This window comes from Coffea arabica, chromosome 1c, assembly GCF_036785885.1.
Source record: "Coffea arabica cultivar ET-39 chromosome 1c, Coffea Arabica ET-39 HiFi, whole genome shotgun sequence".
NCBI lineage: Eukaryota > Viridiplantae > Streptophyta > Magnoliopsida > Gentianales > Rubiaceae > Coffea > Coffea arabica.
In genome coordinates, this window is record NC_092310.1 from 54,645,936 (window position 1) to 54,670,581 (window position 24,646).

Here is a 24,646-nt window from a genome sequence, read left to right on the forward strand (position 1 = left end):
TATTTCAACATTTTATTTTCTATCTTATAAATTTAATCCATAATAAATACCACCAAAAGTATCTTATCATCATAGTGATAAAATTATTATTATTGTTATTGTTTATCAAATACTAGTAGGTATGAACATGAAAAATTTAGCACATTTTCCTTATAATTATACTAGATAATCTTATAATTGTATAAAAAAATAAATTAAAACTCATTGCATAAGGACATTTTTAGATATTCATTTAAAATTTTGACTAAGTCAATATTATTTTAAGATTTTGTTTCTAAAACTATCAAATTAAGGGAGGTAAGTGTAATTTTTGAAACAGCAGGGGAGCTCAGTCAAATTATCCCTAAAATTAATAATGTTTCTTTTCTGGAAAAGTAACCTTTATTTTCATTTGAAAAGTTACACACAGTCTGGCATCTTCAACCGGACACGCAGAGCCGATGCAACTGACCTCCGAAATGAAAGTGGCTTCCTATGTGGCAGAGGTCCGCAGGCACAATCTACTTTCATAATAAGCAGTTTATTAAAATTTCTGAAGCAATTTATCGTAACTACGCTAAAGATGAGGAAGGGAGACAAATATTAACACAAAAATTTCTTTCTTTTTTGGAGAGTGATTGGCAGAGAAACCACCACCATAACAAAAAAGTAAGGAATGAGAGACGCAAGTAGTTGATTTTCCAACTCCCTTCGTACATACATACATACTAGTGTGAATACCCGTGCTACGCACGGTGCTGACATTATTGAAAAAAATAAAATGATGAACAAATAAAGGTGAAAAAATTGAACCAACAAAATTTAAATGTAATATCTGTTTAACAATAGTTTGAAATATAATAGAATATGTATATCATTCAAGAATTGTCTTTTTTCGGAAGATGGATCCTGGAAAAAAAATTAAAATTTATATTAAAAAAGGGAATGATATATTTCTACAAATGAATGTAATTGAATGTTGTTAAAATGAAATACTTACAAATACTAAGCATTCGATTTAATAATCTTTCTTGAAGGTGCGAACACTCTTCACACCAATTCACTTTTAGTACGAAAGCCAAAATTGATGATTTAATTAACTATATTGAATTTTGTGGAGTGCGTACTACAAATGAAAATACACGATCCTTGACGATATAAAAAACTGCATATTTACCATGATCACGCAAAAGTATTGGTGATGTGGATGGCTGTCGAACTTGAAGAAAGGCAATATTTTCATTTCTTTGATCTAGAAAAAATATATATATTAAATCAAAAATAAATAATTTTTGTATTTATTTTATGTGTAGTAAGTGATACATTGTATGAGAATTGTTAACAAAAAAATACAATAGTTAATATAGAAGTAACATCAATAGAATTTAATACAATTGTGTTGTAATCAAATGAAAATTACGCACCAATAGAATTGTTATTAGCACCCATAGTTAATGAAGTAATCCCTATATAAATATATTTTGGTACATGTAGACCCCCCAAACTCCGCAAAACCAACCACCACTTATTGAAAACAAACCAATAAATGCACTAAAATGCCTCCCATCTATATCTCAAATTGCACTTTAACCCACGAATTTTGTGCGAAATTATCCCTCTAATTGCTTTTGTCCTTTTCGATTTTTTCACATGTCGCTAACTGCTTCATTCCCTCTGCTATCACTTGTATATTTAAAATCAATTTTTAATATTAAATAAAAAGAAATGTATTAGTTTATATCAATTTTTTAATACAGAATTGTTTTTCAAAGATTTTGGTTCGTAGTCCCTACTATGTTTAAACCATCTTTTAATATCCAATTCAATATTATCTTTTAATTTGGCAGCCTCTATAATTTTTAATTTATTCTTTTGGTTTAAGTTCGGTTAGAATTCAGAATTTTTCAAATACCAAGAGAAACCAGATTTTTTTTAAAAATCACCGCTTTGAGTCAGGTAGAGCCCCGAAATATGAGTCAGGATTATTTCCTTTATGCAGTTAGATGGGTTCCCTACAAATTTTGAGTGGAAAATTTTAATATATTAAATAATAGGACAACTTGAATTTGGGATAGCAGATAAGTGGGGCAAAGTTAAAAAAACACAATAATACTAATCAATACCTAAATGAGCGGGGTCACTTACTGAAAGGTAGTCACCGCCGGCTTCCTAACGTCTGCCGAAGGTTCAAGAAAAAAAGTATGATGCGTACTAAGAAGAGCACCGGAGTTCTGGTACCAAAGCTGCATCAGTTTTCATCGGTCAAAGAGGGCTTAAGTTAATAGAATTTTCCAATGGGTAAAAGATTGCAAAATTCTAACATACACAAACAATATTTATGATGTAAAACAGAAACTTCTAATTCCAATAAGCCCAAAAAAAGTCATACTAAAACATTAACAAATAAAGGCTCTGTTTGGATTAGTTGTTTTTGGGGTTGTTTTTCAAAAACAGCACTGTAGCATTTTGTTTTTGAAATACAAGTCCGTTTGGATTAGTTGTTTTTTGAGTTGTTTTTCAAAAACTATATGAAAAACTTTTATTGTAGATGTTTTTTGGATTATTTTTAGAGGTATTTTTAAAACATATTTTTGGGTATTTTTATAATTTATAATTTTTATATTTTTATTTTTATATACATTTATACATTTATAATACATTTATAAATATTTATAAATAAATATACTTATATATTCGCTAAAAAATATATAAATGTATTATAAATGAATTATAATATATATATTAGATAATATAAATACATTTATAAATATATAAGTGATTATTATTATAAATTATAAATTATAAATGAATATTATATAAATGTATAAATTACAATTTATAATTTATAATTTTTATATTTTTATATAAATATACATTTATGCATTTATAATACATTTATAAATGTTTATAAATAAATATATTTATATATTTATATAAAAATATATAAATGTATTATAAATTTATTATATTATATATAATACATAATATAAATATATTTATAAATGTATAAGTGTATATTATTATAAATGTATAAATAATAAATGAATATTATATAAATGTATAAATTATCAATTATAATTTATATATTTTTATATAAATATACATTTATACATTTATAATACATTTATAAATATTTATAAATAAATATATTTATGTATTTATATAAAAAAAATATAAAAATATATTATATTATATATAATACATAATATAAATATATTTATAAATGTATAAGTCTATATTATAATAAATGTATAAATTACAAATGAATATTATATAAATGTAAAAATTATAATTTTATTAATATATATTAATATTAAGTATAAATGTATTAATATAATTAATATAAATGTACAAATGTATTAATATTATGTATAAATATAAAATTAATATTATGTATATTAATATAAATGTATAAATGTATTATATTATATATAATACATAATATAAATTTATATTATAAATATACATTAATATATATATATTATGTATAAATGTACATTTATATAAATGTATAATATATATATAATATATAATATAGGTTATATTATATATAATTTATATAATATATAATATTCATATAAATATATAAAAATATTTATAATATGTATAAATAAATATATAAATATTTAATATATATAATATACATTAATATTAATTATAAATATGGTGTTTATATAATATTTCAATTTGTAATATTTATTGTATATTTCATTATATAAATATTCATTTAATATATAAATATATAATATATAATTTTCAATTTGTATAATATACATAATATTGTATATATAATATATTATACATAATATAATACATTATACATAATATACATTATTACATATTATGTATATTATATATTATGCATAACATTATTATACACAATAATGTACATAATAATATTGTACATTAATAATGTATATATTATAATATAATGTACATAATATATTATGTATAAATATTTACACATTTATGTATACAATATTACATATTATGTATATTATATTATATTATGTATAATATACAATATTATGTATAATATTAATTTATATAAATATTTATATAATATAATATATATAATATTTCAATTTATATTAATATAATATTATATCTATAATATACATAATTGAAATATACATATGTAGTTGTTTTTGATATAATGTTTGGATATGATGTTTTTAGAGTTGTTTTGGAAATACACATTTACTGTAGCATTTGGAATGTGAAAAACAGTTTTTCAAAAACAACCCAAAAAACAGGGGATCCAAACACACCCAAAGAAATCCAAAAAAAGGAGGTTGGCACCATAACTCCAAAAGTCCATGTGATAAATAGTTATTTTATTAACAATAAGCATCAGACAACACGCTTATACAATTAATTTTACCCAGTAAATAGTTCTCGAACTAAGATCACCTCTCCAAGACCCTTTTTCTTCAAGAAAACCCCCATTCGTATGCCGCTCAGTTATTCTCACCGAATATTCGTCGATACATATGCGACATGCAATTGCACTAAACCACTAAACCCCCTTCCAAGCACCCAAAGAAAGGAAAAAAAGATAAACTTTGATGTGGCAATGGTTTTGCATGAAGTGAAATCAACAGTACTAAACAATCGAAGAATATTAGAATAAAATTCAAGAACTCTCCAACCCAAAAATAAATAAATTAATAGACACGGAATTTATTGTTGAATATAGGCAGATACATTTGGAGACGGCGCCAAGATGGACTCAAATATCCATGAAGAGGATGAAGCAGATGACTCCTTGGACCCAAAAAGATCAGAAGTGAATGAAGAAGAAGAACCAGATTGCTTTCTTTTGTCAGAAGTGTATGATCGCTCCTAGGTAGTTAATGGCGGAAATGTACATATACTAAAACATGGTATGATGATAGTGGGAAACGTGGGAAAAAATATAAGAGTGGTTGTACGGTGAATTAAGAGATAGTGGGAATATTTTAACTTTAAATTTGATTGGTGATAAGGTGGTTATTATCCACTACATTTTATGTATTAAAATAAATACAAAAATCTAGAAAAAAGAATGAGAAGTTTAGAAGCCATTGAGAGGGTTTCTGCTAAAATTTCCTTCCTGAATACATATAGATATAGACTAGTGTAAATACTCGTGCTACGCACGGTGCTAACATTATTAAAAAAATGAAAATAAAGGGGTGAATTAAAAAAGGTTAAAAAATTGTACCAACACAATCAATAATTTTTATATTTGTTTTAAATGTAATGATGTGATACATTGTATGAGAATTGTTAACCAAATAAATACAATAGTTAAAGAAGAAATAGCATCAATGGTCAGATATACAATTGTATTATAATCAAATTAAAATTAAGTACCAATAGAATTGTTGTTAACACCCATAGTTAATACAGTAATTTCTATATTAATATATTTTGGTACATGTAGTAATTTGAAATACATGGCTAAACCACTAACATGCATGTGGCTAGTAGCTTGTTTTCGTATATTATTGTCAGGGTATATATTTTTTAAAATTTTAAATTTGAAAGGTTGAAAAATAAATTTTGAAGGTTAACTAATATATTTCTTTTATTCCATGTGTTGGAAATGAATTAGTTATATTAGTTACATGGAAAAAGGTTAAAAATTCAAAAAAAAAGTACCATTTTAGTATCTAATCTATATTGTATTTATGTACCTTATCTAAACCCTTAACATATATTAAAAAATTTGAACAAAGCTCAAATAAAAAATATCTAAAGAAATACTAAAAGAACAGCAAGCATCAAATGTTACCCTTTCCTGCCTCTCATGCAATACATATAGATGTAAAAATATATTTCATTAATTTTTTATCCGGACTAAAACTATTCATTAATGTTTATGCTCGGACTTCAAGGACATATTCGTAACTATCGTTGAAAATATATATTACATAAGAATATATGTTTGAAAATTTTGAAAATTAAATATTGTAGCCTTGGGTGCAGAAGATATAAACACTAGGCAACGATTTAATCTTTAACTAAAATGAAAAAATTTTAATTGGTTGTAGTGTTTTAAAGGAGGGATTGATGTCTTCATAATCTGAACTGAAGCGCCTTCTCGTTTCTTGAAGTGATAGGTAATAAGGAAGAAGTATGTATCTATACTCCTCGTAAAGTTGAACTATAACTATAAATAACATAGTTAAATTTGGACGAAAATGCATTTAAAAAATTGCTGAATTTGTTACATATTCTTTTTCTTTTCTTCATATGCATTTTAAGATGCTAATATTTCCAATCATTGTGTTTGCAACCATGCGTCAACCGTTTTAAGTTATAAAAGCTGTCTGTTGCGTCAACCATGCATTTTCATTTTTAAATGTTTTTCTTACTCTCTCGTTAGTTTTTATAGTTTCCTTATTAGATGATCAAGAAACGTGCGGAAAATGTGGGAAAAATGTAAGCATGATTATAGGATTTGTAGTATATTCAATAACTTGATACTCAAATCACCGATGAGGTAAAGTTTGCCTAAATAAACTTTATAGTGCCCTAATTCCTTGGAAAAAAAAGTGCTAAATAGTCCTAATTGACATCGCAAGTTATGGCAACGTGCCAGTGGCATCTAGGTCTAATTTTTTTTGGGGTAAAAATCTAGTACTAATTGGTTCTGCTGTTTCTTGATAATGTTGTATGCTTCTGAATTAAAATTATATTAAAATAGCATATGAATGAACATTTATCTTTAATTAAAGAGTAAAAAGGATTTAAAGTATAAATAAATGCAAAAGTATAAAAAGGATTTAAAGTATAAATATATTTAACGATTTATGAAGTAGATTATGGAAAAGTTTTAAATTTTAAATCTAACTGGTGATAAGGTTGGTTATACCCCACTATTTTTTATGTATTAAAATAAATACAATAATCTATAACCCGCTACTTGTTTCGTTCTTGAAATTTTTTTTTAGAGTTAAATATAGTAAAACCCCTTAACTTTACATTTAGCTGCACTTTACCCCATCAACTTTACATTCAGTTGCACATTTGTGATTTTTTTTGAAACGTAATTGTAATTTGCAAAGCTCATTTATAAGGGTGATTATAGGATTACTTTGGTGATAAATATTTCATAATTATAAAAATGTAACATTATATTAAATAACATACGAATGAGCATTTGTCTTTAATTAAGGAGTAAAAAGAATTTAAAGTATAAATAACAAACTATAAACGATTTATGAAGTAACTAGTGGGAATGTTTTAAATTTAAAATTTGATTGGTGATAGGGTTGGTTATAACCCACTACTTTTTATGTATTAAAATAAATGCAAAAATCTAAAAAAAAGAATGAAAAGTTTACAAGCCATTGAAAGGATCTCTACTAAAAACCCCTTCAGCAATACATATAGATATAGATATACATACATACATATATATATATACATACATACATACATACATATATATATATAGACGTAAAAGGTTACATTACACAAGACGACCAATAATTTGTTTCTCTGGGTAAGATACAATAGACAGCACGAATACGTGAACGTGAAGCCGTCCCATGGATTTACTTTCGGGGGTTGGTTTTTGGTTGTCGGGGAGGGAAGAAGGGAGGGGGGGGGGGGGGGGTTTACCACCAAACTCAAAAAGAAGCGCAGCCACATTGAAAGCTTGTAAGAGACTAAAAATCTAGAAGCCATAATGGGAATCCGAGAATGCCAGCAACTGTTGGAAAGACTTGGAACATGTCCACTTGGACTGTGATAGCTTCGTGCAACTCAGAAATTTACCAACCGCTCAGCACTCCAAAAGCACAAGGAAGCATTCCTACAGCAATCATACAGAAAGCAAACAAGGTACCGCACACTCCAGTGTGCATTATTAGCAATGCAAAAATTAAATCCCTAATATGCAAAATTCGGGAACCTCGCCCTGAGTTGCACCAAATTGGTTGGCCACTCCATATTATCACATCTCTATTGCTCGACAAGTAATCACAAAAAAAAGAAAAAAAGTTTTTCCGAGGGACTCCAAATATTGCAGAAAGTACCACTGCTTGGTGTGAGCCCGCCCAATACCCATGAAAGAATATTAGAAAGTATCAAAGGAAGTTGCTAGATCATCCATCTTGGAAGGCATAGAAATGATTGTCTCCAGGCTTTAACTTTCAGTTTAAAGAATGTGCTACATTAGCAGCATTTGCAACAGAAAAAATTTCAAGTAAGGGGTCATAGGTCATTTTAGGATTTCAATAAGAATAATCCTGCATTAAGGAGGGCCATATTGAAAATCAACCCCCGAATAAAAAGGCGCCATCATTAAATCATGAATTCAGCTATCTTGGTCCAAAATAAAATACTTCATGCTACCCTAGGATTCCAGTATTACAGCACAAGCCGGCCACCTCGAAATATATTGTGAATCTGTACGGCATGTTTGCGTCTTTGTGCAAATATACACTTCTGATCTTATACTATGATATAATATCCCAAAAATTCTATGAAGCTATCCAAAAAGACGGTGCAAAATAATGAAAATTATAACAAGCTACACAAAAAATGCACCAGCAGTACAATGTTTAAATGTGCAAGCTTTTGCTCTCATTTTCACTACAATCAGCTAGTGTCAATCTCTCAATTCCTTCTCATTACTGCACTCTCAAAAAATTTTCCATCTATTTTGCTTTTCTTCTTCTTCAACAGTTGAACTTACCATCCTCTATGAACTCATCAAGCAGAGTACAATTGAGGTACAATAGATTTGGATCTATTAATTGTCAGAAGAAAAACTTTCCATGCAATTCCCAAAAGAAATTGCAGATAAATTGAACTTTTTTGTCGACTTTTTTTAAGAATCCCATTATTAACAATCTACTAGGTCATTCCACTTCATTGTGCCATACAAGTAGCTATAGGAGAGAAGCTGAGTTCACTTGCAACAGTGTAGAGAAGGAAAAAACAAACTGGGAAAGGCAAACCTGCCTTTCCGCAAATTTTCAATAAAGATTACAACAAATCTTTTGACCATTCTATTAAATATTCTTTGTGGCTCAAAATCCATCTATACAACTCTAAACCAAAAACAGGTACAAGGTCAAAGTATCACCAGATCACAGGCAGCATTAAACTTCAAGTAGCCACTGGCAGAGTCGAGCTAATGAAGTATGAGTTTTGAATACGTGGCAAAAGCATAACCTATATCTCTCATTTCTAACAAGGCCATTTCCAATAGTTATGCTCCTTATAGCAGATATTCTTACCTTTCCATTTGGTCCACTTCACAAAATCACGTTCACTTTTAATGTAGGAATGTCTCAATACCGACAGTAACTGAAACAGCTAGCAAACAAAAATACGAGCTGCATCAATTATTCTTTCTTAAATCTTTAAATTTTACCTTTCAGTATTCCGTGGCTATGACTGATAGCCAGGAACCGATCAGTTTTTCGTGTTTCTTTTTTTTCCTACTATAGCATCAGATTTGAAAATAGCTACAAGCAGTACAAGCATCCATCCACAACCATAAAAAGTCTTTAATATGTAAAAGTTCCAAAAGATCCTAGTTAGAAAAAACTTAAGACAGCACCAACCTAAACGTGAAACTTCCATACCCTTCAATACCACAACTCAACTCAACCTAATTTGTCACTGTTTGATATATGCTAAAACAAAAATTCGAATTGTATGTTCATCTCATACATTCATTATCAAAACAGTCCTGTAAGTTCCTTTGGACGATTCACTCATCAGCACAGTTGCAAAAGTCATAATAGCATTAAACTAGATGAAGAGCTTCTATAATATATTATTTTATATTACCAAGGATAGGATGCCGAGTGATTTTGTTTCAGTTTAAATGGTATGGAGAAAAGAGACAAGCATACTTTTGGAGGACAGAGACCCTCTTTTCTAAATATTTGAATAGTAGAAGCAAAACAATAAAAGACGTGAAATTGGGGGAAAAAAAAACCTCAGATAGTTCTTCCTTTTTCACGTAAGAAAGCAAAGCTTAAGTCTCCCTAGAATCAAAGAAGATCATAAAATCTTCAGCAGGTTACAACTTTCCTAATAATTAATGAAGTCAGGGAAGCATATCCCATTTTGATTTTTAGAGGATTTCTAAGGTCAATAAGTAACATGTAGTAGTAATTTCCAAAAAGTGGTAATCATTTAAATCTTCCACCAATACAATTTCAGCATCTAAAATGTCAAAAAGCTGATAGCACTGCCAAATTTAAGCTAACCAATTAATTACACACACTATACCCAAAGATTGTTTTACTGTTTCCTTTTAGAGAATCAGGCGCAGTCTATAAAACTGGGTAGACACAGCAAAATAGTGAACTCACTAATTCAAGTTGTTCAATTATGCAAACTATCCAAAGTTAATTAGCCACAGAATGTCTAGCTATAGAAGATTGCCTTACTTGATTTTATTACAGCATTTCCCCACTTGAAGTGAAGTCCATCCTTGAATAGTCAACAAAAAGTAGCAAAAAGACTTCAATCCTCAGAACCAAACCCTCTATACAAAAAGAAACTCATATTGGACCAGCTTATTTCACTAAGAACAATTACTGATTACCAAAGGCGACCCAAAATTTTCTGAAAATTGCAAAAAGACATTCTGCTAAATCTGCTCACCCACATTTTCAAGAATTGCCTATTCCCAGCTGCAAGAACATACAAAGAAGATCCATGGAAGTTTGAAACATTTTATTAAACAAAATCTACTTTCAAATTTTGTTGCAGAATACCGTCAAAAACAAGCTAATGGAATCACAGTGTGTGTCGCCAGACAAAACAATTGGAGATCCAAGCCACAATTAAGCTTTTAGGGAAAAATTTTGGAGGCACCAAGCAATGTAACAAAACTCCACAACATGAGAAATACCTCAAACCTGGAAACCCCAATGGAGAAGCAGTAATCGATGCCCAAGATCCATTAAAGAAAGCTCATCCCGTAGCTTCACTTTAAGCCCCAACTTTTTATGACAAAGAAAATGCATAGAACATAAGAGTTTCTCCAAATGATATCAAGATATAAGTACAAAAGTTGAAGGTTTCACCATCTGCACTATACGCTGAATATAATAGAACAGAAGCCTATTATGTGTTTTAATCATAATTTTCTTTTTACAAAATTCATACAAACTATGGAATATATGCTGTCTCAGTGAAAGGGCGTACAAGGACGTTAAGGTTGCAAATGCCTCACCAGACAGTGTGTAGTCACATAGACATGCAACATAATTATTACTTTTTTTGGTTTCTTCACTACCCTCGTAGATATGCAATATAATTATTTTCCTCCATCTTAACAGGGCCAAGGCAGTACAGAATTAAAAGTACCCTTTGTAAATAAAAAGAATGTCCCAAACTGTTTACGTCCCATGTTGTGTCCACAACTAGAAACCTTTTGTGATACAGAAACTATCACTCAATTCTATCTTGCCTTCTGCATGATAAAAACATTTTCTTTTTTTTTTTTAAGAATACCTAAAGTTAGACATTACCAGCCACATGAAGACAAACTGTACACTTAAGTCATTGCCCGATAAAGCTCAACTCAAGACCTCCTGTACCCCATTCTCCACAATGGTAAATTAAAATACCAGCTTGAAGATTATAAAAGACTAAGAGAGACCGTCAGATTGGTATCTCATTAAATCCCTCACAGAAAACATGGGCCATACTAGGTAAGCAGCCATCACAGGTAGATAGCATGGTTGGGTCTTAATTAATGCTGACAGGTACATAATCCAATGCTGCCATTATTTCTGCCAGGTTAATCCTACTTATTGCCCTTAATTCTGATGGGTCCACAATCTTTAAGCACTCCCCTCACCCCCCCCCCCCTCCGGGGCAACGAAAAAAGGGAAAAAAATATTTGACTTCCTCAGAAACATCATAGAATATTGTACCTGACAAATTTTACGCATACATGCCCAATACAATTTACATGGTAGAGAAAAGATTGCAAATTCTCTCTCAGTCAAATAAGGAATGAATTAAGTGCATTAATCAACATGCACGATGAAAGGCTAATCAAAGTGGATAATTCGAATTATGACCAAAAGGTACATGTTGGACTGTAGACCCAACACACGTGTAGAGAAGTGGTAATGAAATCTTTTTTCCCTTCAAATTGTTGTTCACATCATTACTGTTAATTGAAAAGTTATTACTGCTATTTTATTTCCTTCGTTTATTAGTCCTTTTTGGTAAATGCTCAAACTTATACGCCAGTTTCCTTCCAAAGTATCTATACTTACTCCACTCTTGACATGCAATTGTCCCGTGTGCTCACAATGGAATAAATTCTTAAAACAGACTTCAATGTCTCGAGGGAGGACTCACGTGGAATTAAGGTCCTAACAACTACTTTACCATCGATTTGCCGGTGCAAAAGATTGTCTTAAATCGTCCACTTTTCTGGAACTTGAATAGCAAAAGCTTTAGAATCTTCTTCTTAACAGTTGTCAAGAAGAAACTTGAAATAGCACTAGCGAGGCAGCAATTGAACCAGAAACACAACTCAAAAAAAAAAGAAACACAAATAGATAAACTCTTTGTGTTGTTAAAATCCTTACCATCAGAAAAAAGGCCCGTAAACCATTCTGCAGAACTGTCATCCTTTTTTTCTCTTCTTCTTCTCCCAAAAAAGATATGTTGTATTGAAAAGATCTATTATAGGAAAAAAAATTCAACCACCAAAAAGATAAAAGAATGGAGAAACTTTAGAACTTGACTTCATAAATTAACAAAAAAGAAAAAGAAAAAGAAAAAAAGAGATACTGCTATAGGATAGAGAATGAGACCTTTATAGAAAAAAAATAAAAAAGATTATTAAACTAATGAAATTCTAATAGCACCGTACTGAACAAGTCATCTCTCCAGGTAAGATCAGATTATAACTTTGACATATGATGGCCTGGCCATTCTATAAATCTATATCATCTTCAAAAGGCTAGCAGATTTAATTAAAAAAGCAATTAGTAATTATGTCAATCTGAAAAGAATCTAAAACACAAAATACTAAACTAATCCCAAGACAGGTGTCATATGCCAGGCATTATACCAACACTGCGTGGTTGTCACATGTTGGGCTTTGACAATAATCACAGATGAAAATAGTTTGTCAATCTATACTATAATAAAAAAATTTTGGAAGAAGTTTGCCAGATATTCTTGCACCCTTGGATACAGGTGGAACGTACGTAGGTAAATTAGTGTGCTAAATGGTTTAGAACCTTCCAGAAGTTTATGATATCCTCTGTATTGAGCTTATAGTATTCCATTGCCAGATATCCTTCATTTATTTCACAGGGGTCAAAATTTGTTGAGTTTGTTACAAATTATCATGTTCCAAAAATAAATTTTGCTCCATTATTAACTTTATAAACAAATTGTTCTAAAATAGCTTAAATCAATCACCATCTTTTAAATTTGATTACCTGACATCTATCACACGACTTAGGGTAGCTAAAATCTTATGAATGTGTGGTTGGTCCCCATGCTTAAAACTTTTTCTATAAAAGAGCTATTGTGCAAGGCAACTAGAAATTGATTAGCTTGATGCCCCTTGTAACGGGAAATAAGGCAATGATACAGGAACGTATTAGCAAATTCAAAAACCAATATAAGAAGTCTGTTTCACTTAAAGCATTTTTCATCGGAAAAGGATATCTTAAAAGAAGTTGGAACCTCCATGATCTGAATATGCCACGTGATGATTAGAATTTTAACCATGTCTGAAATTGTGTAGTTATCATATTTGACATGATCCTGAGCCAGAACCATTGGTATACCTTAGACCTAGGAACCTCCATTATTCACTCTAATGCACATCCTTAGTTTGGTGCAAATATGTGCATTCAATTAAATGTGATCAATCAACCAATTATACTTGCTAGTCATTGTAATTGCATTTAAACAGAGAAATGCTGCCTAGCCACAAAAATTAGCCAATGTAAACTTCTTTAAGTTTAATGGAGCTTTCTCAATAATTAGTATACTTTCATTTGTACTCCGCATCTTTTGCAGCGGTTCTTTTATCAAAGTGAGACTAAATTTACCGAGCAGAAGAAGACAAATAAAAGCAAAAGTTCAAACAACCAAAATTCCCAGTTGCTCTCCATCATGTTTCAGCCAATATTTCTAAGAGAGTCTGCATCCACTTAAATGTAATCCTTCCTCAAGCTATTGGGTACAATATTATTCAAGTGCTGCATAAATTTCAGAACAGCATGACCTATATGAGAACACATTTAGTTGCTACATGACTCTGCCTATCAAAATGGCTTGGCATCTCTTCCCTTTCTGGCTTATTTAATTTCTCAAAACCATAGAAGGGCTCCTCTAGTGCTTAGGATTTCATCTAAAATTGGTTATATTGACCAAAAAATCTTCAAAGATGTTCTTGTAATGTTTCTAAATTTCTCAACTTCAGATCGAGTCACTATACCAGCAGCAACATTATCATTATCATGCAATACATTAATCCAGTCCATGGGGTAGATATATATTTCATTTCCCAGCCAAAACATTAATAATGTTCCACTGCAATATTAAGAGCTCTGTAACCCAAGAGAAAAGTCGGACGGAACTGAATCCACGACTGTAAGATTTATGGTGGAACCTCAAATGCACCTAGAATACCCTCTCTAGGTATTGTTAATTTAACCAGTATGACAGTTTTACAGTTTCTTAAACTTCTTTTATAAGTTGCAAATTCTTAATCTTAACTAGAAAGATCAGTATTTCACCAACATAACCATAAACCACTGAAAGACATGAAAATACATCTCATTCTGACATATTGCACATATATTGTGGTTATTTGCACACAAAAGAGCAACAGCTCTAAGTTATAGAATTTCCCTTCCCCTGATTTAAAAGCTAAATACTGAAAAGAATGACCAGACACACTACCAACGTCAGGAAAAAGTATGAAGGAGAATGCAAAGCATTAAATGAAAAGGAAGAAAAAAGAGCAACTGTAAACCTCAGACAGGTTGAGATAGAGTTGAACAAAATCGAAGTACGAATCATCTAGGAACTAAATAGCAAGCGAAACTAAGGCGGAAAAAACAAAGAGTGGAGGTTAGAGAGGATCATCTAACAGGCTGACATGTATCAAAAAGGCATTTTTACTGTTGTTATGACTGACAAAAAGGACACGTATCTTCATAATTATACAAGACTTCTAATGATTGAAGTAGCCAATAGTGATTTTTCATAGTTATATAAGACTTCTAAAGTCCAATTAGTTGAAGTAGCCAATAGTGATTTTTATAGTACCAAACACCAAGAGAAAGCCTAAAGAGAACAACTGCCTGCAAAAGAACTAGCTCAAAAACTAAAAAATTAGAAGAACGAGAGAATTATTTTAATGAGCTGCCAACTGTATTCATCAACACATGATACATTTTTTCTTATCCAAAATCTCTATCAGTTAAGACAGAATTAAAAATTAATATTTCATTTGCAAGGTGCTAAAAAAGGGAGTTCCATCTTCAGCATTACAATATCGAACAAAGGTACCGATGTCCCAAGAGATCAATATAACCATTTACAGCACCCCTAGCAGGAAGCTCAACAACAGTTACAGTAACCATGGAAAGACATAAACATAGGCTCCAAATGTCACTACTGCTGGAAGGATATAAGTAGACAAAGACTACCTAGACAGAGTTAAATACCCAAACCATGCAGGAAATAAAATTAACTACCATAACTGCTTTCGGATCCAAAATATGAAAAAACTATCTCCAGTAACAAAGCATAAACTCAAGGTGCCAAACTTATATAAACCATTCCATAACCAGAAATAAAACAAAGAAAGATGTATCACCTAGATTGCTACACACTAATTTCGTTCAAGAAAGCTACAACTCAAGACTCCCACATCCCACATACCAATGGGAGGCTGGGTTTCAAGGCTTCTTGCCACGACCCTCTTGACCAATGTTTCTTTTCTTGTTTCCCAATTCACGTCCACCACGATCATTTGAAGCCCTACAAGATTAAACAAAAAGTAGTTTAAAAATTTCTTATTCCACATCCAGCACCATTACATTTTTATACTAGTTTACTCACTTAAATTTCTTCTTATTCTGCAGCTTGATGCTCATAACCATGTCGAGAGACATCTTCTGGTGCTCTCTTGATTGTGAATGCCTGTCTAAGCCTTCCACAGTTTCACAATCCACTTTGCATATGCGACACCATCCCATGCTCATATTTTTCCTCTTTCTTGAGTTATCAAAGGTACTCATGTCGCCCTGAAAAACCAAGTCATAGCGCTCAACAAAGCCAGAGGCATAGTGTAGTACTCTTCTACCATTACTTTCCAAACAAAACCAATATACTAAGAGCAAAAAGATCAGCCTTGGGAAAACAATACACAGAGACTTACAGCATAAGGCCCATCACTTGGAAATCCCTGGAGTGAAAAACTGCCCCTAGAACCAGGCTCACCAAGTTGTTGACCACCTGGTTTATCTCCTGCAAATGGTTCACCATACTGGAAGTTATGCGGGAGATTTGTGGGCCCAGAAATCTCTCCCATCTGAGTGTGACCAGGAAAGGGACCAAAATTACTTGTTGAATTCCCAGGACCCAAAAGCTCACCCCTCCGGAAATGGCTAGGTGGGATATCTTGACCAAACAGATCAGTTCTCCTGATATGATCTTGAGGACCGGGAACCCTATGCTCACCATATCTCAAAGCCTCTGGGCCTTCATGGTCACCTCTTTGCTGATAGCCTGGCAGAGGGAGAAATCTGGTTTCAAGAATTGGATTACCTTGAGGATCTAAAGGCAGATTCCGTCTGGATCCTTCACCATGTGAGTGTGCTTTCATGCCGAGGTATTCCCTATCAGGACTTCTCGGAACCAAATGTTCCACATCATGCCTAGCCATTCCAGGACCTGGGCCAATAGCATATCAATTAGTATAACCAGTTTCCACCCTTCTTCAGTAGTAATTATATCATGAAAGGAAACAGTATTCTGTCTATATCACCAAAAAAATCCATACCACCAGAAGGATGAAATGGAGGCAGCATTCTAGACGCAGGCCCACCTCCGGCAGAATCCAATGTTGGCCGAGCATCATAGTTCAACCCATGAGGTCCCCTGTCAAGAGGCCTTGATCCTGCATTGATACCATAACCATCAAGAGTCACAATAAGCAGAAAAGCCAAGACCACCAAGCCAAATGAATCTACGAATGAAAAGGTAGCAAAATAATGCACCTAGATCCCGAGGCCAAGTAGGTTCCCTTGTAAAAGGGTTCAAATGCTCCCCAGGCAAAGCCTTGAACCTGTCATCCTGTGACCCAAGTGAAGATTTTTCAAGCCCCAGCTTTCCATTCATCCGCAAAGCATTTGGTTCAACTCCAGAAGGATGCCCTAGAGGACCTCTCTCAAAAGATCCAGGTATCTTTGTGTGTTCTCCATCAAAGTGGCTCTGCCTCTGCTTCGGTAACATTTCAGTTTCTGCTGGACCATGCTGAGGGGCTCTTCCCATTATCCCACCTCGAGGATCAGCTGAACCAGGAGGTAAAGCAGTCAAGGCAGGCCCCTGAGGAGGACCAAAAGGAACAGGTGCCCTACCAAATGTGGCTGTAGAACCTAAAGCAGGGATCCCTCCAGGGAGTACATCATGAGGTTGTCTAAGCAATGGTGACTGGAATTGCTCATTTGAGTTCAACGGTTGCCTAGGTTGAGGCAAAAGTCCAGATCCTTGAGGCCTCCCTGGCATAGCTGGATATCCAGGAAGTTGTGTACGAGATGGAGGTCCAACAGGAGGTCCCGATTGCAATATCAGAGGTCCAGCAGACTTTTGCTGATTAACAGGCCCAGTACTAGCCTGCAAGCTCTCATCCCCAGCTTTTACAAATATTGCCTTCTGATCCTTGTGAGGTTCTACATCATCAGTCCGGACATCACCAATAGTATCTCGCTGTTTTGCTACTTCATTTGACTTTACATCAGAAGAATGCTCTAAGGAGTACCCAACACGCTCTTCCTTCAAAGGTAACTTGGTTAAAGGCTGACCAGAACCATCTATTCCTCCATGTAATTCACTGCCAGCATCCCTGACAAGAGATTCACTCTTTCTAGAATTTTCAGTGCTTTCTCTGGCTGCATCTTGCTCATAACTTATCCCTACATCAGATTTCAGAGGCTTCATTTCAACAGAATCAACTCTAGAAGCATTTGCAACCTTCTCAGCATCATTCTGAGAAGGCAACCCTGCTTCAAACACAACATTTGTTTTATCAGAAACACCGTCACCCTGCCTCAGCAGCACTCCGGATGTGGAAGTCATCCCAGACTGAAGAATTTGCTGATCAGAAGCTGTCAGCAGCTGGTTATTGGTCTTATTTGCGTAATTCTGATTTGGAGATTGTTGGTACGGGCCAAATTGACCAGGCCTGATTTGAGCTCCAGAAATAAAACCACTGGAAGACTGTTGAAAAGGCTGAGGCTGAGATGGTGCACCTTGATGTGGCATCAGAGGTCTTCCGACATAGTTATGAGGTTGCTGAGATTGTACAACAGAAGCATTTGCAACATTTTGCTGCAACTGGGGATAGGCATTAAAACTTTGCTGCATCATAGGAGGTGGGCCTTGTGGGTGTAGCTGAGACTGCTGTTGTACAAGATTGTGATGACTCAACTGACCCTGAGCAGAGTTAGAAAAAGGCTGTTGTTGTGCATATTGCTGAGGCAACCCATGCTGATTTGAGTGAATAACAGGGTGCTGTTGATTAGGGTGGCTCAGCTGTGGAGGTTGAGGATGGAACTGCTGCTGCTGAGTAGTAGTCATGCTAGAAACTTGAACTTGAGATTGAAACTGAGCTTGTTGCTGATTAAGCACTGGAACCTGTGATGGAGGACGCATCAATGGTGGTTGGGGAAAAACCTGACCTTGCATTTGACCAGAGGGTAAAGAAACACTGGCAGGATGAGCAGGAATTGGTTGTTGCTGGGGGGGCTGAGGCTGCAAATAGGATTGATATCCAGAAACAGCATGCCCAGAGGAAGGCAAAGGCTGGGGCTGGGCACTTGGAACAGTAGGTTGATTGGGAAGTGAAGGCCGCAAATGTGGTTGAAGCTGTGGTTGGGGCTGGACTTGTGGTTGAGGTTGGGGCTGGAGCTGTGGATGTGGTTGAGATTGAGGTTGAGGTTGAGCTTGCGGCTGGGTCTGAGTCAGCATATGAGATTGGAGATGAACCAGAGAAGGCTGTGGATGGTGCATTGGTAGATGTGGCTGCTGATATTGAGCCTGAACATGTTGTGGCTGAGGCTGCACAGGATGAGGTTGGGGCTGGGGCTGGGCCTGGGGCTGGTTATAATGCTGGGTTTGAGGAGCTGGAAGTCCAGGAATAGAGTTAGCCTGTGCTGGAATTTGAGCATGAGATTGCACAGCAGGGTGAGGTAACTGCTGTGGATTAGCTTGAACCTGGTTCTGACCCTGTGGGGCCAAAGGTTGAGAATGAATTAAGGTAGCCCCATGCGGTTGGACCTGTGCTTGAGTCTTTATTTGAGATTGGACAGGATGGGGTTGGGGTGGAGGTTGTGCTTGAGCTATAGGTTGCCCAGGATTCAGCGGTTGAGATTGTGTTTGAGGATGAACCTGTGGTTGGGAAGAGGATGGTGGCTGCACCTGGGCAGCAGCCTGAGCATAGACCTGAATCTGGGGTTGCTGCCCAAGTACCTGTGGGGGATACTGTTGAACAGCTAACTGCTGGTACGGATAATACTGTGTATAAGCCTGCTGATAGGGGTCATAACCAGCATACTGCTGGTAGTATTGCTGATATTGTTGCTGATACCATTGATCTGTAGTTGGCGCAGTAGCTGGAGCCTGAGAGTTTGCATTTGCCTGCTGATTGGAGTTCTGTCCAGGAACCAAAGGTGGAGGAGCAATATGAGAGATTTGGGCCTTAGAAGTCGGTGCTCCAGCCTGGCTGGTAGCTTGATTTTGATTTGCAGCCCCAGTGGCAGCAGTCAAACCCGAGCTGGCAACAACCTGAGCAGCATCTGCCTGTTGCACTTGATACACACCCTACAAATACAATTAGAGCTAAGAGCTTTATACCTAATCAAAGAACAACAACAATTCTTCAAAGCATGTTAATAAGCATTTGCTACATGCACTCACAGGACAACTCTGGGCATGATCATGTACTTGACGATGCACAATTTGAACTCCACATCGGTTGCAGATGACCGGGGAACTCCCAAAGCTGCAGCCAGAACAATGCAGAGTACACTCAGACAGAGGACCCTCCCATGTGCATCCACTTCTGTGATACAGACAGCGTACTTTTACTTTGCCGATATTTTCAGCAAGTGCTTTGTCTGATTCAATGAGTAGCTGCCAGTAAACAAGTTTAGCACATTAGATAACTTCTAGTGAACAAGATTTCTCAAAACCTCAACTCTTGATAACTTGTGCTCACCTTAGAATCTGATTCCGTAACCAAATATCCATCATAGGGACAGGCACGGGTATTGTTGGCAACATGCGCCAAACAAGGCTTGCAATATAGATGGGTGCACTGCGACTGAAGTGCTTCATTTGGGTAAACAAGTGTACGACAAACAGGACAAAAGTACTCCCCAGGATACTTTTGAATGTCAATTATGCACTCAATATCGAAACCCATATCAAACCAAAACTACGTCGTCAGCTCCGGCTGTGCACCAATTCAGGGATCTCAATAAGTAAGAATCAGCTTCAGCAGAGGAAAATGAGGTATGTAGCATGCTTTCTCAAGCAATACACAAGGGTCAAGGGAGCATAATCACAAGAAAGACAACATGTCAGTCAACACGAGGTATAATAAAGAACAACGTACTACAAGACTATTATTCAACATGTTAGCCTATACTGATGGATCTCGTTTTTTAACTATGCACCCCATACTGATGAATCTCATATTCACCATCTCATACAACAGATCAGCCAGCATTTGGTGAGATGCAAATCTCACACCAAGATAGCCCCTATACTGTTCAAAAACATAAATAGTTTGGAAACACCAAGAAGGCTTTCCTCCAATTTCACAATCAAAACTCGTTCAAAAATAATTTCCGAAAATTAATATGTTTAGTCAATAACGAATCCAATTTCAATCTCAAGAAAAAACTCACAGGAGCTATAATAATATAATCGATACATGCACGTTCTTATCTGACAGGGCAAATGTGGAGGCATACATGTATAAACACAATGAAAATAAATTTCCAGCTCTATCCAGTGAAAGCATCTCTCAATGAAAGATTTTAGTGATGCTCATCGGAAATTGCAAAAGCTCTTTTACCAAGTATAATAAATTCTCGGATTTCAAAAGGACGCAAGCACAGTGATGATAAATTATCTCAAACAAACCCTCAATATTGACAATAAAGCCAAGTTCAATCCTCGTGCCATTTGGACACCTTACATTACCAAAATGAAATTGCTAGTAGGTTTCCTAAACACGCTTCGTCAAGAATGTGGACACTTAACATAATAAATGCGTATCATTGACGCCCCGTAATATTAGATGGCAAGTATTGAAGAGCTTTTAATAGGAAAGGATCTGCAGCAATAAAGACCAGTCAATTTAGAACTAACTTCAGTGAGAAAAATCTAAATAGGAGAGTAGCAATTAGCAACAACGTTTAACATTCATGCAATAAAATCCTCAACAATTTAAAAGAAAAAACACCATAATTGTTATCCACCCTACATAACCCCAAAACATATTGCATGAAAAATGATCAAGGCACACATAAATGACCTTACAAACATTTCTACACATCACCAGAACAGGAAAACACATTTGTAGTAAAAGATTTTGAAGAAACCCTAATAAGCAACAATTGCATAAACTTTCACCAGCCAAAACGAGAAAAATCCACTCTAAAAATACTTCTAGCACAATTCTCACCACCAAACCCAAAACAAATATCCTTCCATATCAATCAATACATTCTAAGAAGCTGTAATATCTACAAAGTGACATTTTCAATACCACATGACCCTCTCAAAGAAACCCTAATGATCAACATATGACATAAACTTCACCAGCTAAATGAGAAAAATCCTCTCGGAAAATACTTCAGCACAATTTTCACCAACAAAACCCAAAAGAAATATCCTTCCATATCAATCAATACAACCTAACAAGCTGTAACTTTCTACAAAGTGACATTTTTACCAAAACCCTAATTTTCCATGCAAAAAAAAAGGAGGTTAATAGTAGCTAAAGAAGAAACATTTCCACGCCAATATTTTTTCCATATCTTCCATGGGAGAGAAAATGAAAGTTCAACCATTACACAAAGCAGTATAAAGCATTTTACAGGGAGAAAAATCTGATGAAGAAAAATGGAGACCTCAATGAAAATTATCGAAAATCAGAGCCATATGTCTATTTAAAACACCTAATCATCTAATCCAGATTGACATAACACCCAACATTGATAAAAAGCACACACTAGCATAAGATGAACATGATTGCGATCATTTCCTCCCACGTACTTAAAACATGGAGATAGAGGTGAGAGGGAGAAGCGTGTATGTCTTTATATACGTGCATGCGTGTCTCTACACACACACACATATATATACATGCATACATATATATCTCATTATGCGTTGGAGAGAGAGAGAGAGAGAGAGGATAAGAATTCTCCCCTAAAATCTCACGAAAACTGCTAAGACCGAGCAACTGATAATTGTAAACCCTAAACATATAATGTAGAAATAACGGTTATATTAGAGATTTCACTAAAGATGCTCCAAACAGACTTCAGCCCAAGAAGAAACGCGGAAAAAAAAAAGAGACAAAACCATATAGTACAATGCAGAGGCTACGGCAAAATTGCTAACTTATAGCTAAAAATTAAAAAAAAAAATTACAGCCAAAAATACAAAAGTTTCATAGAAAGAAAAATATGAACAACTGAACACAAGCAGAATAAAATTGCATGCATTTTTTTCGTATAAAAAATATACAAAAAAGATCAGAAATTTTTTACCTCTGAGACGAACACCGCTAAGCCGACGAGGATTGGAAACCCTAACCAGAAATCAGAACTCAAAGTTAGGGTTTCTTTAATAAATGAATTGATACGGTAGCTTATACAGGCAAGATAATCCTGGGCAGAGTTCCTAGAGCTATATTTTTTTTATTTTTTTCCTTTGATTATTAGAAAGGGATTTGAACGAGTGCGCCGCGTGAGTGAGTGAGTGAGTGAGTGAACTAAGGTGGTGAAACACTAAAGGCTTGAGGAACCTGAAATCCGAATGAAGGGCAGAGGCAAGGGGTCGTTTTATATGGGCGAAGTAACCGAGGGAAAGGAAAGCGCGTTGAGCGTTGCCCCTTTTCTTTTCTCTTGGGCCTGGATCGTTTAACAATTTAAAGACCACCCATCCATGCATTTAAACTTGGAATTCGATGGATTTTTTTCTTCTTCTCTAATCACATGTGGATATCTCCAAAAAAAAGTGTCGATGGAAATCAAAATGTTTTCAAAACTTAAACATGTTTACTCGTGACACATATTTGGAAATTCATTTTACTTTCTCTATATATGTTTTATACAAGTCCAATATAAATTTCAAATTTACTTTCTAGGTTTACGCTGGAGTTCGTTCACCGTAAAATATAACAATAATTATAGCTCTTAAGTGTGATTGATTATTTCTTCTATTAGTCAGAAAACTATATTTACTATTCGTCGATTTACTTATTGAATGCCTGATACAAACTTATAATATATATTTTTTAGGAAATATTTACGTGATTTAACAAGTGTTTGTTCAATCTAACGTTTGACATCTTACGTGAAAAAAACTAAGAATAATGTTTTTCTAACAATGTTAGATTTGTCCATACGAGTTCTTCATAACTCCAACAGTAATATTACAAATCACATAAGTCTTGAATATATAAGAACTTTTCTCCTTTATTGCTAATTTCTATTTGAAAGAAAAAATTAATATATGTTTTCAAAGCCATATAATGACATATAGTTCATTTTAAGTTGTCTCAAAAGGATGAGATTGTAGTATCATCATTATGAACATATGAATTTTCCCGCCATATTTTGCATGGATTTGGAATTTAGGTCACAACGTATTGGAAGGATTTTATATACCATATATTTCATATGCAAGTCCTGTTATATTTTGCTCTCTTAAAAGCGGGAAGGTTGCTGGTTTAGCTTATTGAATATCTTCTAGTTTTCATTTGATTTGTAGGAAGAATGAAGAAGTAAAAACTCAACTACTACTATCACTAACAAGTCTAATATACATCACGTTTATCATGTACGCTTTGCTGCTTAGAAACTACCCTACCAATGTGTAATTCTAATCTTTCTGACAAGAAAATAATCCGCATCTACAATCTCCTAATGAAATAACTACTAACTGCAGACCATTTCGATTGAATCATGCGGGCAGGCTAAAAACGATGACCAAACTCGTGTTACCATGCTTATGGAATTAATTAGATATCTATTTGAAAGAAAAAAATTGTTGTGTTTGGATAGTGATTGTTTTTTCAAATATTGTTTTACTTGCATCACAATTATAACTTTTAATCAATTTTTTTTAACAATCTGTTTATTTTACATACATTACATCATAAAAAATATTATAATAATAATTTTAA

General features: G+C 33.9%; 1 protein-coding gene across 24 annotated transcripts; it reads right to left on the reverse strand.

Annotated features, from left to right (window-relative positions):
* Nucleotides 1-7,441: 7,441 nt before the first annotated feature.
* LOC113729729 (uncharacterized) lies at nt 7,442-23,381 on the reverse strand. Of its 24 annotated transcripts, none has more exons than XR_011840167.1 (12): nt 23,007-23,265; nt 20,438-20,745; nt 20,137-20,352; nt 17,220-20,040; nt 17,003-17,119; nt 16,594-16,893; nt 16,379-16,467; nt 16,060-16,244; nt 15,880-15,978; nt 12,552-12,645; nt 10,853-10,943; nt 8,905-9,297 (listed from the first exon to the last, which is right to left on the reverse strand). XR_011840167.1 is itself a non-coding variant. In XM_072078653.1 (9 exons), exons 3-9 carry the CDS (start codon nt 20,642-20,644, stop codon nt 15,897-15,899), a joined length of 4,143 nt encoding a protein of 1,380 aa, XP_071934754.1. In that variant the 5' UTR covers nt 20,645-20,674; nt 23,007-23,047; nt 23,264-23,381; the 3' UTR covers nt 15,718-15,896. The 24 variants fall into 24 exon arrangements, 6 of the variants coding, with proteins under 6 accessions (XP_071934754.1, XP_071934773.1, XP_027109879.2 ...); XR_011840164.1 differs by adding an exon at nt 10,386-10,428 and having other exon boundaries at nt 15,815-15,978; nt 16,379-16,893; nt 20,438-20,749; XR_011840160.1 differs by having other exon boundaries at nt 7,442-10,943; nt 15,815-15,978; nt 16,379-16,893; ... (1 more) ...; nt 23,007-23,047; nt 23,264-23,374.
* Nucleotides 23,382-24,646: the final 1,265 nt, after the last annotated feature.